The 18,498-nt window shown below is 43.7% G+C and overlaps 1 protein-coding gene across 20 annotated transcripts in view; it reads left to right on the forward strand.

Moving 5' to 3' along the window:
• The window catches only part of ADGRL3 (adhesion G protein-coupled receptor L3), a 1,133,398-nt gene that overhangs the window by 888,548 nt on the left and 226,352 nt on the right, over nt 1–18,498 (forward strand). For all 20 annotated transcript variants that reach the window (XM_083179292.1, XM_083179295.1, XM_083179293.1 and 17 more), the window contains one exon: nt 7,698–7,823. In XM_083179292.1, coding sequence (XP_083035418.1) covers nt 7,698–7,823 — 126 coding nt within the window. The remainder of the gene's footprint in view (nt 1–7,697; nt 7,824–18,498) is intronic.

Genomic DNA, 18,498 nt, shown 5'->3' on the forward strand with positions numbered 1-18,498 from the left:
TTTGCACAAACTGGCTTTGCGTTATTTAAGTTGTCCACCCTCCAGTGTATATTCTGAGAGAGTCTTCAGCGCAGCTGGGAACCTTGTTAGCGATCGGCGTAGGAGGTTACTTCCACAAAACGTGGAGAAGATGATGTTCATAAAAATGAATTTCAAATTCCACCAACTGAACCTCCTTCACCAGCAATTACGTCCTCCTAATACACACAGTCCTCCTGTATTGGTTGATTCCAGCGACAACGAATTAATTGTGTGTGAAGAAGAGGATGAGGGTGAGGAATCGGATGCTGAGGATGACATCGTGTGAAACCAGTTTGTGCAGTGCCTAAGGACCATTTCTTCTTGCACCTCTTTGTTTTTTTGGCTCTATGAAGCATTTTTTTTTCTTTTTAAAAAATGACATCTTGTAAAGCCAGTTTGTGCACTGCCCATTGCCAGTTTTTTTGGGGGGCCCAAACAAACCAATCATTTCAGCAACAGTTGACAGTCCCTGCCGCTGAAGTCCCTGTCGCTGAAATGATTGTTTTGTTAAACTGTGCATGTCCTGTATACAACATAAGGGTGGGTGGGAGGACCCAAGGACATTTTCATCTTGCACCTCTTCGTTTTTTTTGGGGGGGGGGGGGGGGGGTTTGGCTCTTTGGAGCATTAACTTCTTTTTTGGATATGATGGATGAATGGTGGGGAGATGGGTGCTTCTCTCTCCACATCATCTATTATTGATGGAAATATTTCCTCCGGGACATCCATGATCTCCTCTATATCCTACATCTTTTTGGATAGGATGTCCAGGATGGATGGCTGGGCCAAGCAAATCTTTATCTTGCTCTTTCTTCGTAGTTTTTTGGCTCTTTGGAGTGTTAAATTATTTTTTGGGATATGATGGATAAATGGTGGGGAGATGGGTGCTTCTCTCTCCACATCATCTATTATTGATGGAAATATTTCCTCCGGGACATCCATGATCTCATCCATAATTAGCGTACTTCTTTTTTTGGATAGGATGTCCAGGATGGATGGCTGGGTGGGAGGGCCCAAGCAAATCTTTATCTTGCTCTTTCTTCGTCGTTTTTTGGCTTTTTGGAGCGTTAAATAATTTTTTGGGATATGATGGATGAATGGTGGGGAAATGGGTGCTTCTCTCTCCACATCATCTATAATTAATGGAAATATTTCCTCCGGGACATCCATGATCTCATCCTTAATTAGCGTACTTCTTTTTTTGGATGGGATGTCCAGGACGGCTGGGTGGGAGGGAGGGCCCAAGCAAATCTTTATCTTGCTCTTTCTTCGTCGTTTTTTGGCTCTTTGGAGCGTTCAATTATTTTTTTGGATATGATGGATGGATGAATGGTGGAGAGATGGGTGCTTCTCTCTCCACATCATCTATTATTGATGGAAATATTTCCTCCAGGACATGCATGATCTCATCCATAAGTAGCGTACTTCTTTTTTTGGATAGGATGTCCAGGATGGATGGCTGGGTGGGAGGGCCCAAGCAAATCTTTATCTTGCTCTTTCTTCATCGTTTTTGGCTCTTTGGAGCGTTAAATTATTTTTTTGGATATGATGGATGAATGGTGGGGAGATGGGTGCTTCTCTCTCCACATCATCTATTATTGATGGAAATATTTCCTCCGGGACATCCATGATCTCCTCTATATCCTACTTCTTTTTGGATAGGATGTCCAGGATGGATGGCTGGGTGGGAGGGCCCAAGCAAATCTTTATCTTGTTCTTTCTTCGTCGTTTTTTGGCTCTTTGGAGCGTTAAATTATTTTTTGGGATATGATGGATGAATGGTGGGGAGATGGGTGCTTCTCTCTCCGCATCATCTATTATTGATGGAAATATTTCCTCCGGGACATCCATGATCTCATCCATAAATAGCGTACTTCTTTTTTTGGATGGGATGTCCAGGATGGATGGCTGGGTGGGAGGGCCCAAGCAAATTTTTATCTTGCTCTTTCTTCGTCGTTTTTTGGCTCTTTGGAGCGTTAAATTATTTTTTGGGATATGATGGATGAGTGGTGGGGAGATGGGTGCTTCTCTCTCCACATCATCTATTATTGTTGGAAATATTTCCTCCGGGACAACCATGATCTCCTCTATATCCTACTTCTTTTTGGATAGGATGTCCAGGATGGATGAATGGATGGGGGGGTGGGAAGAAGGAGGCCCAACAGCTGGGGATGGTCATCCAATTAGACCGAGTGCGCAGCTTCGGGAGGGACACATGTGAACTTGTGAAATGGTGAGGGAGGAAAGGGAACGCACGCCTAGCCAGTCATATCAAATGAATTAACCTTAGCGATAAATTGGGTGACAGATGTCGCAGACTGATAGACCTCGCAACCTAGATAGGGGTCTATAGGGGTAGATAGGGATCTCCAACCCAGGGGTCCTAGAGAGGTGGAGGAACTCGTTCATGTGCCACCAATTACCCCCCTCCCCTCTACCCATTAGGTAATGGATTAAGAGGCGACTGGTAATGATCCCAAAGTTTAAATTAATAAATAATCAATCAATCACACCAGATAGGGGTCTTATTGGATATTAAACTGATCAAAACAGATAAACACTTGCAGACAAAGTCAGTGCTGCACCAAATGCCCACTGCTCCTTGGCTGCACACGGTAAAAACAGTGCACAATCAAGCCACATAGGGGTCTTGGTACTTGTTTTAAGGTTCTAACAGAGGAGCGCAGCTACTAGTAAAACTAAGGGTGGGTGGGAGGGCCCAAGGACAATTTGAACTTGCAAATCTTTGGATTCTTTGCTCTTTTTTTTGGGGGGGGGGGGGGTAGTTTATTAAACTGCCACCCTGTCTGCCCCTGCAGAGCTGCTCGGCTTCCAAGATGTGCCAGGTTGGAAGTGTAAGGTCCACATGTATGTGATGCCCATTGCTGTCGCCTAAGTCATCCAGTTACCTCGGTATAATCTTTTGGCCCTACTACAGTAAATTAAAACAATTTTGTGAGCTGTGAAGTGATCAAAATTGACTATAAATGAGTGGAAATTAATTTTGTTGAGCTTAATAATACTTTAGGGACAAAAACAGGCCGAAAATCACTTATTTTAGCAATTTTTAACCTTTTTTCAAAAAAATCCAAAACCAAAACCCGCAAGGGTGGTTTTGCCAAAACCAATCCAGATCCAAAACCCGAAGGGAGATCCAGATCTAAAACCCAAAAAAGGGCCCGCCGCTCATCTCTAATATATATATATATATATATATATATATATATATATAAATAGAGAGAAGAGACTGGCACTCCTGGGACTTGTGACGGAAATCTGTATTCAAAAATATACAACGACCAACGTTTCGGGGCAGATGCCCCTTTGTCAAGGTGTAGGTGATAACCTACACCTTGACAAAGGGGCATCTGCCCCGAAACGTTGGTCGTTGTATATTTTTGAATACAGATTTCCGTCACAAGTCCCAGGAGTGCCAGTCTCTTCTCTCTATTCATTGTCCACTTTACTGTACGGGCACCCGGGCAGTCAAGCAGGAGGGGTGAGTGCCGGACCGCAACCCAGCTATATATATATATATATATATATATATATATTACCACAATAGTGTCAGGCGCCCTGTATTACAATTATTATTTCTGTCTTTCCATACGCACAATACTATTCCATAAGAACCATACATAAATTTACGTGTATAAAAATGCTGTTTATTAAAACATGAATTGTTTAAAATCAGGTTCTTCTTATCATAGGAGTACACTCTTTGTTTTTACAGTTGTAAAAACAAAGAGTGTAATCCTATGATAAGAAGAACCTGATTTTAAACAATTCATGTTTTAATAAACAGCATTTTTATACACGTAAATTTATGTATGGTTCTTATGGAATAGTATTGTGCGTATGGAAAGACAGAAATAATCATTGTAATACAGGGCGCCTGACACTATTGTGGTAGTATTGGGTAGAGGTAGCTCCGCTAGTAGGGAGCAAAGTGTCTTTGGTGACCACTTATTGATAGCGCAAATTCCAGGAATTTTGTTGTTGGTTTTATATATATATATATATATATATATATATATATATATATATATATATATATATATATATTAGCTAAGCACATATACTATATAGAACAAAAGTTTACAGATCATCCACAAAAACAAAGCCTAAGGGGCCTATTCAGTGGTGGATCTACTTTCGCCAGTTTTTACATTTACTAAAGCTCGACGTGCCACTTGTCTAACAACAGGTTGGTGTTCCATCTATTCAGCATAAATTCTAGATGGAACACCTCCTGGTGTAAAAACACCAATAGGTGGAAAGCAGCATGTACACTCTGCCTCCATTAGCAGTACGGAGGTGTTCTTTGGTGCACTTTCATAGCGGAGACCCAGCTGGCAGTGAATATTAATGAGCCGGACCCCGCTCCAGTGCTGCTGGGATAGCGGTGCTGACAGTCGCATAAGTAATGAACGGGGACCTGCTCATTAATATTCATTGCGAGCTGGGTACCCCGCTCATTACTTATGTGGCTGTCAGTGCTGCTATCCCTGGAGCGGGGACCCCCTCATTAACATTCACAGCTAGCAGGGTCCCCGCTCATTAGTTTGGAGCCGAATCCCCTATCCACAGTGTCAGCAGCGATCCCCGCCGCCTGCCTCCTCTGCAGACTCAGCGACAATCCCCGATGAATTGGACTATTCATGGTAATTTTTTCTAGGCAGTCTAAAGCATTCCGCCTGTCAACCCCTTTAGACTTTTTTTTTTTCAGATTGTCTAGACTAGTAATGTTAATCTGATTTAGACTATTCAGTGTCTGATTGTCTAAATGGATTCTACAGTTTTTTGTCAGGCTTTGGACAAAGTGAACTAGACAATTTCTTTTGTCGGGACTACACTATAAAACCTTAAATATTATTTTATTTATGTATTTTTTTAAATGAATCAATGTAATTTATTGTCATTTTGTTTGTAATTATATTTTGTATGTTTATTATTGCCCATAGGAATATATTTCGATTTTTTCAGTTACATTTTTTTTTACTCTACCCATGTTGCATTGTCTTTCCCCTCTGTCCCCATCACACCTGCCCCTCTGTCCCCCTATCACACCTGCCCCTCTGTCCCCCCACCCCCCATCACACCTGCCCCTCTGTCCCCCCATCACACCTGCCCCTCAGTGCCCCCGTCACACTTGCCCCTCAGTGCCCCCGTCACACCTGCTCCTCTGTCCCCATCTGGCAAGAGGCAGCAGGGCGCATGAGGGCAGCAGGCAGGGCCATAACTAGACCTTTGTGGGCCCCATAGCAAAATTCTGAATGGGGCCCTCCTGTGCTTCATGGTGGCGGGGAGTGGGGATTGAGGTGATGGCTGTCAGAACAGCAAATAGGGGGCAAGGCATGAAAGTGGAGGGTGAACATGGAGGTGTCAGTTATACAGAATTAATATTTATATTTGTGTGTGTATATATATATATATATATATATATATATATATATATATACATAGATACATACTACATGGCTACATAGGGGCAATAATAGCAGTAGTAATAGGGGCAGTGACAGGGGTAGTGATGATACAGTATGATAAAGATACAGTAGCAGTGATAGCAGAAGTGATTGTGGTAGTGATGGGGTTGTGACAGGGGTAGTAATGGGGCAGTGACAGTAATGGGGTAGCAATACCGGCAGTGATGGGGGTAGTGATAATAGCAATGATAGGGGCAGTGATGGGGTAGTGATAGGGGCAGTAATAGCGGCTGTGATGGGATGTCGATAGGGGCAGTGATAGCAGCAGTGATGTAATTAAAGAGGGTGAGCCATGGGAGGGCTGAAATGTTTTCCTCACTTTTTATTTGGAATAATCACCAGATTTACGTCCACACATTCGAACTGTACTTACATGGAGGTAGAGGGAAGGAGGAAGCCGCATCTTCTGCAGATTTTGTCAGTGTAGCTGATCCAGGGCTGCGTGGATGACGGACACTGACTGACTATGCTTCTACAGTGTCACACATGTCATCTGCGCAGCCCCAGCTCCGTTACTGCAGGCGCAGCTGCACACACTGACAGAATCTGCAGAAGACGCGGTTCCCTCCTTCCCTCTCCCTCCATGGAAGTGCAACTGTGTGCTACATTATTCTGGTGATTATTATAATAATAAAAAAAGAGGAAAACATCTTTAGAGGGTGCAGGGGATAGCTTGCTGGGGCCTCGGGCTCCTCAAGCTGCCAGGCCTCATAGCAGCTGAATCCCCTGCACCCTCTATAGTTACCCAACTGGCAGCAGGGCAGCAGGGGGTGCAGGAGGGGGATGCAGGTGGGAAGAAGGGAGGTGCAGGTGGGCAGCAGGGAGGCAGAATGATGGCAGCAGGGAAGCAGAAGGAGGGTATCAGCAGGGGGGCACAGGTGGGCAGCAGGAGGGTGAAGGTGGGCATAAAGAGGGTGAAGGAGGGCAGCAGGGGGTAAGGAGGGCAGCAAGAGGGTGCAAGTGGGCAGCAGTAGGGTATAGGAGGGCAGCAGGGTATAAGAAGGCAGCAGGAGGTGAAGGTGGGCGGCAGTGGGCCAGCAAGAGGGTGCAGGTGGGCAGCAGGGGGGTGATGGAGGGCAGGTGGCTATAGGTGGGCAGAAGGAGGGCAGCAGGAGGGTGAAGGAGGGCAGCAAGAGGGCATAAAAAGGGTGCAGGTGGGCAGCAGTAGGGTACAGGAGGGCAGCAGGAGGGTATAGGAGGGCAGCAGGAGGATGAAGGTGGCCATCAGGGGTATGCAGGTGGGCAGCAGGAGGGTGAAGGAGGGATGCAGGTGGGCAGCAGGGGGATTCATACCTGGTGGCATGGCTATCATCAGCGGCCGGACAGTGGACAGGCAGCGGACGGGCAGTGGGGCAGCGGCACACTCCAGGGCATGGTACTATCACCAGCGGCCAGGCAGCGGTGCACTTCATACATATATATATATATATATATATATATATATATATATATATATATAGTACACCTACCCCCCCACGGCAACAGGGTATGAAAACTGACACTGCTCAGATGAAACAGCTGTCGGGACAACTGCTGCTGCTACCTGTTTCTTCCATTATGGAATAAAAGGATTTCTTCACCTGCTGCTGCTACCTGTTTCTTCCATTATGGAATAAAAGGATTTCTTCATCTTTTAGAATGTAAGCTCTCACGGGCAGGGACCTCTCTCCTCTTGTGCCTTTCTTAGAATATATAAACCTCTGCCACCCTGATGATTGCTTCAGTGTTCTGTCACCTGATGCAACTATCCATATTTACCATGTACTTGTCCTAAACTGTCTTGTACTGTAATTTGATATGTGTTTTTGCTCCTAATTATGCTTTGTAAAGCGCTGCGGAATCTGTGTGCGCTATATAAGAAACTGTTAATAAATAAATAAATATTTGAGTACCGGTTTTGACTCCTTCCATGCCTTGCTGTATTGCTTAACTTATGGACCAGGCACCGTGATTATACTTTGCCTAGGAGTGCTGCCAAATGACCACAATATCTATCTATCTATCTATCTATCTATCTATCTATCTATCTATCTATCTATCTATCTATCTATCTATCTATCTATCTATCTATAAAACATATTTTAATTGTATTTCTAAGTAATTGTTACAAATAAATATATGCTTGTAGTTAAATACTCCACAAAGTGCATGTTATTAGCTAATTATAATATTATATTCTATTTTTAGGTGCGTAAAGAATATGGTAAATGTTTACGAATGCATTGCTGTAGTGGGAAAAGTATGGAGAACTCAATCGGAGCAACTAAAACATCTAGTTCCCAAGCTCCTGGGAGGTATTCCTCTGGCACACAGGTAAATCAAACTAGCAGAAAATTGAATGCGTTCAACGTTTTTTGTGTATTTGGCTCACAAAATATGTTTTTGATTTTATTTCTTGTGGGGTGGTATTCAGTGCTGCTATTTCGTGGAAAAATGCAAAGCATACATGGAATTCTCACTCTATCAAGTCAATCTTTTTACTTTTTTTGTGGATTTTTGGTATCAGTCTGAAAATCAGACGGTACTTATGTAGTAACTGGGCTGCCGATTTTGAAATCGGGTCCATCGCATCGCATCGCACCCGACCAAATCGCATGCGATGCGATGGACCCGATTTTTCCATAGGATTCAATGTTAAAATGGACTGAGTCCATTTTAACATGGAATTCAATGGGAAAAAGGGGTCCTTTTCATACCCCTACTATCCAAGTGGGCATGGAGTTGGATATAAACCTGTGGCGAGCGTAGCGAGCCACCGAGCCCGAAGCGTGGCGAGCGTAGCGAGCCCCGCGAGGGGACACAGAATACCGTCCCCTCGCGGGGCTCGCTTCGCTCGCCACGCTTCGGGCTCGGTGGCTCGCTACGCTCGCCACAGGTTTATATCCAACTCCATGCCCACTTGGATAGTAGGGGTATGAAAAGGACCCCTTTTTCCCATTGAATTCCATGTTAAAATGGACTCAGTCCATTTTAACATTGAATCCTATGGAAAAATCGGGTCATCGCATCGCATCGCATCGCATCTGATTGTATGCCTTAACTTAAGGCATACAATCAAAAAATCGGCAGCCCAGATACTACATAAGTACCAATCAGACAAAATCAATGTCTTTTTCAGTGGAAAGGGCAGCTTAGTCAAAAATGTAGCATCTGATTTCAAGGAGCTGAGTCTGCAGCCTCGAATCACAGCTGTTTACCTGGCGGAAATAAGTAAAATGATTGAATACCCCCTTAGTGTTCCATTTTTTTCTTTAAAACTTTACCTTTCACTGATACCTGTATATCACTGAATAAAAATACAATACTGTATGTAAAAAATGTTAGAGACTTTTAAAAAGTAGAAATACTTGGTTTATTTCAAGATGCATGTTTCCTATGCTGGGCCTATACCCAGAATTGCACTATGTTCTACTTTATTGGAAAAATAATAAAAAACCTTTAAAACATAAAAAGTAGAAATACTGTATAGGCAAAGCAATTGAAATATAGGGTAATTTAGACCTGATCGCACTGCCGCAAATTCACATGTGGACTATTATTGATAGACTGAAGCATGTGTATGGCATGTAATATGCATGCAACACTAGGCATTAAGTCCTGCTACTTTTTTCTATTTGCAAGCCATTTCACAAGAAGTAGGCATCTGGAGATGGTAACCGGCTGTTTCATGGGAGTGCCAAGAAAAGCTAGGTGTGAAAGCAACAAGAAGATAAAGGGATTTTTGTAAGAACTTACCGTTCGAATCCCTTTCTCTGATATGGTCCTGGTGACACAGCTCAACCCTAATGGGTGCTTATACAATGTTAAGCACCCTAATGGGTGCTTACAATGTTAAATGCACCCCCATGCCACCCCCCCACTATAAACGTGAACCCGAAGCGTGGCGAGCGGCGGCGGTACGCGTCCTACGACCTTTTCATACCCCCACTATCCACGTCGGCGTGGAGTTGAGTATAGATTAGTGTGGTGAGCGCAGCGAGCCACCGAGCCCGAAGTGTGGCGAGGGGACGTGGATACCTGTGAAGCTCACGAAGGGACGCTTTTACCTGTGAAGGTATCCACGTCCCCTCGCGGGGCTCGCTACGCTCGCCACGCTTCGGGCTCGGTGGCTCGCTGCGCTCGCCACACTAATCTATTCTCAACTCCACGCCGACGTGGATAGTGGGGGTATGAAAAGGTCGTAGGACGCGTACCGCCGCCCCTCGCGGGCTCGCTGCGCTCGCCACGCTTCGGGTACACGTTTATAGTGGGGGGGTGGCGTGGGGGTGCATTTAACATTGTAAGCACCCATTAGGGTGCTCAAAAGCACCCTTTAGGGTGCTTATACGATTTTTCATCGCATAGGGGGTCAAAATCGCATCGCATCGCATGCCATCGGGTACATGGCATGCGATGCGATGGGACGCGTTCATCGCACGATCCTGAAATCGGCGCCGCCAAAATACACAAGTACCGAGTATTGAAAAGAATCCAGTCCCAAGGAATTCCGGTGATTCTAGTAGCCCCGGATTGGCCAAGGAGGTCCTGGTACTCGAGGCTTCAGAGATTGTCTGTGGACTCGTGGCGTCTAACTCTGAGGTCAGATCTGTTAAGCCAAGAGCCGTTCTTACACATGGATTCAGCTCGGCTAAATTTGACGGCTTGGCTATTGAAACCACCATCTTGAAGAACAAGGGTTTCTCGGAGGCTGTGGTTAACACCATGGTAAAAGCTAGGAAGTCAGTGTCTTCAGCAAACTATTATAGGGTCTGGAAGACCTATATTAGGTGGTGTGAAAGGCAGAAGTCGCATACATCGCGGTTTCGACTTTCAAAATTGTTGGAGTTTTTGCAGGATGTTTTTTTTGTCTGGGTTAAGCCTTCAATCACTCAAGGTACAGATATCGGCCTTGTCGATTTATTTCCAGAAAAGGATAGCTTTGCTACCGGAGGTGAAAACTTTCCTGCAAGGGGTTTCACGATTGAAACCTCCCTACAAGCAACCAGTGGCTCCATGGGATTTATCACTGGTACTGGAGTGTATTCAAAAGGCACCCTTTGAGCCGCTGAGGTCGGCTGACCTTAAGTTCCTTACATGGAAGCTTGTATTTTTGTTGGCTGTTGAGTCAGCTTAGAGAGTATCAGAGTTGGGAGTGTTGTCATGCAAGTTTCCTTTTCTTATTTTTCATGATGACAGGGCTGTTCTTCGGACAGTACCCCAATTTTTGCCAAAAGTAGTCTCTGCTTTTCATCTGAATCAGGAGATAGTTCTGCCTGTGTTTCAACCCCCAGAGGGTTCAAGAAAAAGGGACAAATTGAGGAATTTGGATGTTGTGCGCGCCTTGCGCATTTATGTGGACAGGGTGAAGAGTGTCAGGAAGACTGACACTTTGGTAGTCTTGTATGATGTGCACAAGATTCGTTGGCCTGCAGTAGCGCACACAGGGGGGTTTCTGAGTACCCAGAAACCCCCCCATAGGAATCTAAGGAACCTCTTTCCATGGGTACCAGAATTTAAAAAATCGGCCCTGGGGAACCGGAGATATCTGACTTCAAAGCAGTGGTCCCCATCCAAGCCTGTTAATTGCTCTTCCCAGTCAGATATTTCAGTTTCTTTCTGCCTTAGAGTTTTTTGAGGGTATATTCCAAAAGCTGGGACTCTCCCCCTTTGATGGACACTAGTAGCTTGTCTCTACCGTTCCCAGAACCAGAGATATCAGAGTTCAAGCAGCTGGTTACTGCTCCAGCTCCACACACCTGATATGTAGTTTTATATACTCGTTGGCAGATTGCTCTGCCTCCTGAACTCTGATCCCCTAGTCCCCAATAACATTTGGTAGGTGGGATTCTCTAGTATTTATTCCAGCTTCAAACCAATCGTGGAGTATCCTTTTCACATCAAAGGATACTCCACGATTGGTTTGAAGCTGCTGTAGTCGAGATACATTGTTCTGGAAGTGATTGAGGACTTATGGCCTTAATAATGAAATGTGGAATGTGTTCGGAATTCATAGAGACTGAGGCAGCTGAAGTTTATATGCCACTGGCAAAATTACAGAGATTATTGGATAAGGACCTATAAATCTGGGTGCAAATTTCATCGATGGTACTCGCAATCTGATGTTTTTTGTTGCAAGCCAGACTCTATCTCCAATTTGAAGTTTGGGAGCTGCTTTTCGGTGACAATCTGCAAATTTACTGATATAGTATGTCAAGCAGCTGAATGTAAACAGCTGCTGGACATACTATATCAGTAGAGACAAGACTCATTTGGAGCTTGCTCATTTAGAGAGAAGCTTGCTGACTAAAGTGAAACTTGGTTACTTAAGTGACTTGTGAGTTGGAAACAGAAGCAGGTGAGTTATCTTGCATTCTGTCTGTCTTGTATTCTTTATCTGTCTATCTATATAGAGACTGTAATTTTGAGGGAGAAATCTGAGTGTGATTTTGGTTGTGCCTGTATCTGTATAGTGTATTGTTACTAGGTGTGAACAGATACTAGGAGGAGGAGCTAAATCTAGGTGTGAAGAGAGATTAGGGGGAGGATCTGAGTGTAAACAGATGCCTGACATACTATATCAGTAGAGACAAGACTCATTTGGAGCTTGCTCATTTAGAGAGAAGCTTGCTGACTAAAGTGAAGCTTTATTACTTAAGTGACTTGTGAGTTGGAAACAGAAGCAGGTGAGTTATCTTGCATTCTGTCTGTCTTGTATTCTTTATCTGTCTATCTATATAGAGACTGTCATTTTGAGGGAGAAATCTGAGTGTGATTTTGGTTGTGCCTGTATCTGTATAGTGTATTGTTACTAGGTGTGAACAGATACTAGGAGGAGGAGCTAAATCTAGGTGTGAAGAGAGATTAGGGGGGGGGAGCTGAGTGTAAACAGCTGCCTGACATACTATATCAGTAGAGACAAGACTCATTTGGAGCTTGCTCATTTAGAGAGAAGCTTGCTGACTAAAGTGAAGCTTGATTACTTAAGTGATTTGTGAGTTGGAAACAGAAGCAGGTGAGTTATCTTGCATATTGTCTGTCTTGTATTCTTTATTTGTCTATCTATAAAGAGACTGTAATTTTGAGGGAGAAATCTGAGAGTGATTTTGGTTGTGCCTGTATCTGTATAGTGTATTGTTACTAGGTGTGAACAGATACTATGAGGAGGAGCTAAATCTAGGTGTGAAGAGAGATTAGGGGGAGGAGCTGAGTGTAAACAGCTGCCTGACATACTATATCAGTAGAGACAAGACTCATTTGGAGCTTGCTCATTTAGAGAGAAGCTTGCTGACTAAAGTGAAGCTTGATTACTTAAGTGATTTGTGAGTTAGAAACAGAAGCAGGTGAGTTATCTTGCATGTTGTCTGTCTTGTATTCTTTATTTGTCTATCTATAAAGAGACTGTAATTTTGAGGGAGAAATCTGAGAGTGATTTTGGTTGTGCCTGTATCTGTATAGTGTATTGTTACTAGGTGTGAACAGATACTAGGAGGAAGAGCTAAATCTAGGTGTGAAGAGAGATTAGGGGAGGAGCTGAGTGTAAACAGCTGCCTGACATACTATATCAGTAGAGACAAGACTCATTTGGAGCTTGCTCATTTAGAGAGAAGCTTGCTGACTAAAGTGAAGCTTGTTTACTTAAGTGACTTGTGATTTGGAAACAGAAGCAGGTGAGTTATCTTGCATTCTGTCTGTCTTGTATTCTTTATCTGTCTATCTATATAGAGACTGTCATTTTGAGGGAGAAATCTGAGTGTGATTTTGGTTGTGCCTGTATCTGTATAGTGTATTGTTACTAGGTGTGAACAGATACTAGGAGGAGGAGCTAAATCTAGGTGTGAAGAGAGATTAGGGGGAGAACCTGAGTGTAAACAGCTGCCTGACATACTATATCAGTAGAGACAAGACTCATTTGGAGCTTGCTCATTTAGAGAGAAGCTTGCTGACTAAAGTGAAGCTTGATTACTTAAGTGATTTGTGAGTTGGAAACAGAAGCAGGTGAGTTATCTTGCATGTTGTCTGTCTTGTATTCTTTATTTGTCTATCTATAAAGAGACTGTAATTTTGAGGGAGAAATCTGAGAGTGATTTTGGTTGTGCCTGTATCTGTATAGTGTATTGTTACTAGGTGTGAACAGATACTAGGAGGAAGAGCTAAATCTAGGTGTGAAGAGAGATTAGGGGAGGAGCTGAGTGTAAACAGCTGCCTGACATACTATATCAGTAGAGACAAGACTCATTTGGAGCTTGCTCATTTAGAGAGAAGCTTGCTGACTAAAGTGAAGCTTGTTTACTTAAGTGACTTGTGATTTGGAAACAGAAGCAGGTGAGTTATCTTGCATTCTGTCTGTCTTGTATTCTTTATCTGTCTATGTATATAGAGACTGTCATTTTGAGGGAGAAATCTGAGTGTGATTTTGCATGTGCCTGTATCTGTATAGTGTATTGTTACTAGGTGTGAACAGATACTAGGAGGAGGAGCTAAATCTAGGTGTGAAGAGAGATTAGGGGGAGGAGCTGAGTGTAAACAGCTGCCTGACATACTGGGGGAAATTTACTAAGATGGGAATTAGACTTCAGATGTGATGTTGCTATGGGCAACCAATCAGATCCTGTCTACTATATTCTAGAGGGTGCTATATAAATAAGTAGATTCTGATTGGTTGTCCATAGCAACATCACATGTGAAGTCTTATTCCCATCTTAGTAAATTTTCCCCACTATATCAGTAGAGACAAGACTCATTTGGAGCTTGCTCATTTAGATAGAAGCTTGCTGACTAAAGTGAAGCTTGATTACTTAAGTGACTTGTGAGTTGGAAACAGAAGCAGGTGAGTTATCTTGCATGTTGTCTGTCTTGTATTCTTTATTTGTCTATCTATATAGAGACTGTAATTTTGAGGGAGAAATCTGAGAGTGATTTTGGTTGTGCCTGTATCTATATAGTGTATTGTTACTAGGTGTGAACAGATACTAGGAGGAGGAGCTAAATCTAGGTGTGAAGAGAGATTAGGGGGAGGAGCTGAGTGTAAACAGCTGCCTGACATACTATATCAGTAGAGACAAGACTCATTTGGAGCTTGCTCATTTAGAGAGAAGCTTGCTGACTAAAGTGAAGCTTGTTTACTTAAGTGACTTGTGAGTTGGAAACAGAAGCAGGTGAGTTATCTTGCATTCTGTCTGTCTTGTATTCTTTATCTGTCTATCTATATAGAGACTGTAAATTTGAGGGAGAAATCTGAGAGTGATTTTGGTTGTGCCTGTATCTGTATAGTGTATTGTTACTAGGGGCCTTATTCTGGTCTGTGCGGCCGTATCCGAATATGCGGCCAGGACCGTGCGTCCGAAACCCCGCCTTCCATACGGATCGACAACTCCGTCCGAACGCGGTAAGAAGCTGTCCGCACGGACCGCAAGTGTATTTCTCATGGAATATACCTCCTCCATCTCAGGTAACCTCCCCCATCATTCGATGGTCGCAGACCATCGAATGCAGGACCGAGTGGTCCACCAGCTCCCGCAACCTCAGACCACACGAGCATTTCTCCGTGCAAAAGCAGGGATCTGGGCGGGCAGCTGACATCCGGCAATGTCATATGTCCGCCCCCTACACGTGCGTCACGGCCGCATTACCATACGGACCCCCAGCGTTTTTATGGGAACGCCCATGAAACGCGGGGCGTATGCATATGGTAATGAGCCCAAATAGCCCCTGTCCACCCCCTGTTCGTAGTGTACACATTTCATGCGGAATTTGCCCGTACGCCCCGCTCACACATAAAAAGAAACCTTTATGGGCTTACTTTTACAGTATTTTATGAAAGACAATTGTGAGCCTCAGAGGAGACTCATATCCCTCTTATTTTTAGTCTAGTGGCAAAACAGTATATAATTATAAATCCCACTGACCATATTTGTATTTGTTCTTCCTTTTATGGTTTTCGGACAAATTGGAGGAATAAATCACATTCCTTGAGGATCATCATACACGAGGATTCCTTTTTCCTAGAGTCATTCCATATAAAAAGGAAAAAACAATATAAAAACTAACAGCGCAAGACACCATGGGTGAAATTTACTAAGATGTGAAATACAGTTCACAGGTCATGTTGCTATGGGCAACCCATCAGAGGCTACTTCTTATTTATTTACCACCCTCTAGAAGATAGTAGAGAGGATGTGATTGGTTGCCCATAGCAACAGGACCTACGGGTGAAATGTAATAGGAAAGTGAGAGATTTGTTAAGAAATCTCCATTTTATTTTAAAGTGGCAACTGTTTACACTGCTAAATAAAACTGGTTTTACAGTGTAAATGATTGCCGCTTTAAAAAAAAACCTGGAGATTTTTTACCAAATCTCTCACTTTCTGATTCTCTCTCACATTTTACCCCATCTTCCTTTTTTCCTTATATTGTTCACATTATTTTATTGTTTGTAGTCCTGGATTTGGAAGAATGGTGACATGCAGCAGAGTTGGCGCCAGATCACTTAACAATTCTTTTCAGTCTATATTTGACTGAAGTGGTTAGATGCCCAACCACTAAGTAAATGTGCAGCATATGCAGCGTGGCCACTTTTTTTAAATTAGGGAGGCCCATCCTGGGATTGAGTACCTGCTGCTAAAAAAATGCTCAGAGAGACACTGATCAACACAGCTGGGCAGTGCAACCCCCCACCATGCATTCCGATAAGCCCTGCCCTCTCAGAGAGCCCTTTCTCCTGATGCTGGATGCAGTTGTAAGCCCCGTGTACTAGCCTGACCCTGAAACAGGGGTGTAACTAGACCTATTGGGGCCCATAGCAAAATTTTACCTGTGTCTGATCAACCAAATCCCTGCAACTGCCCAGATAGCCCCAATACCTCATCACGCCTGAGTCTGCACTACGACTCCACACGAAAATCTTAGGGACACATGCGCACCTGGGCAAATATTTTTCTTATGATTAGGGCCTCTTGCTACCGTGCGGAAGAAAGACTTTGTCGGGACTGTTAATCCCTCAGGATACCCCTCTTTGGCTTGCTGCCATTACCTTATTCCCTGTTTCATGCTACACGTGCTCACAGGAACTCCTTGGTTTGTAAGGGAACAGCGCCATCTGGTGGTCCTAATGGAGTGACAACTTGTCCTTGCTAGTGACAACCTCAAAAAGGAATGGGAAAACACACTCCTTAGATGTGCAACAGACCTCATAAATACCCTCGTAAAACACAACAACTTGATTCTGGAAGAATGTGAAAGGGACATGGAGGAACTTGGCAAGAAATTAGAAATATGGGAAAAGGATGCTCAGTTCCAAAGCTGTTTTAAAAAAACAAAGGAAGATCTGAAAATCTATGAACAGACCATCATTGACCGCAAAAGAAACAAATTTGCGAGGGATAAAAAAGACTTTGCATTGGGCCAAATCTTCAGATGGCAAAGAACCATGAGAAAACCAAGACCCCAGACACGTGCAGATCAATATTTCTCCTCAGAGGCGGAAACTTCAGCCACGGATGAGGAACCCACACAAAACGAAAGAGCATCCACAACAAGAAGAGAACCATCACCCACAAGGATGCCTTTTTTAGGGGAGCGCACCGATGGCAGGGGCAGAAGACAACCAAGAGGCAACGCACGTGGAGGGGAGGTCAAAAACACAAGAAAAAGGTGGGACACACCACCAGTACCCTACTATCCAGGGAAACAGACACGCAGGAGACAATATGTACCCCTCTAACTAACAACACCTTGGAGGAAGACAAATCAAGCAGTCTGAAGATCATCAATCTCACGGACCACCAACTTAATCCCGAACAAATTTCTGTCCTGGGGAAAGGACTATCATACTCCCCCACAGAACATCTTTTTCGGTTCGGCTGGGAACGAGACCTCAAACTTTTTTGTAGGAAACTACTACTCACAAAAATGTATGATAATAGCTCCCACGAAATTCCTACCCCCTCCACATCTAATCCTCCCATCATGAGTATAACACCAACGATGGAGACACTAACCGACTTAGAGGAGGAAGCACTTCAAGCCTTGGAAGACCTGAGGTTGGAATCCGGTACAGAAAAAGAAAGCCAATGGGAAGTGTCCAAACGCCCACAGATCAAGAAAAAATCAACCTTTTTTCCTAGCGAACATCTTAGCCCCGAGACCCAAGTCTTTATGAGAGCAGTATCCAGGGAGCTGGACCAAATACATCTACGAGCAGCCTCAGACAAACAAGGCAGTGGGAACCTGACCCACAAAGAAATATCTGCCCTAAGAGAAATGAACAGCTGGACTGATGTCTTAATCAAACCCTCTGACAAAGGGGGAAATATAGTACTCTGGGCACAGGAAGCTTACATCAAGGAGGCATACCACCAATTACACAACATCCAATGTTACAAACCACTCTTGCTCAATCCCTTACAAAACTATAAAAGCATATATGATGGGATCATCCACAAAGCCCTTCAAGAAGGAACAATCACCAAAAGGGAATATCAATATTTGTACACAGAAAATCCAAAGATTCCCACCTTCTACTTATTGCCGAAGGTACATAAAGATATCACATGCCCACCGGGAAGACCGATAGTCTCGGGCATTGGAGGACTGACAGAGAAAGCCAGCACATTTCTGGACCTCCACCTGAGACACCATGTACTACAACTACCATCGTTTGTACAAGACACAGCGGATGTACTACGCAGACTAAATTACATCAGATTAGAGCCTAATCAATACATGGTATCCCTGGACGTGGAAGCATTGTATACATCAATAAACCACCAACAAGGGATTGAGGCAGTGGAGTATTTTATGCAACAGGAAGGGATGGAAGACTTCCACATTCTGTTGAGCAAGCTTCTCAAATTCGTATTGGAACATAACTTTTTTACATTTAACGACAGATTCTTTTTACAAACGCGTGGGACGGCAATGAGGGCAGCATGCGCCCCAACTTATGCAAACATTTTCCTAGGCTGGTGGGAGGAAACCATGGTATTCAACGATCAAAACGAACATCTCACTT

This window comes from Crinia signifera, chromosome 1 (genome assembly GCF_055691185.1).
Source record: "Crinia signifera chromosome 1, ASM5569118v1, whole genome shotgun sequence".
In the NCBI taxonomy this organism is placed as follows: Eukaryota; Metazoa; Chordata; class Amphibia; order Anura; family Myobatrachidae; genus Crinia; species Crinia signifera.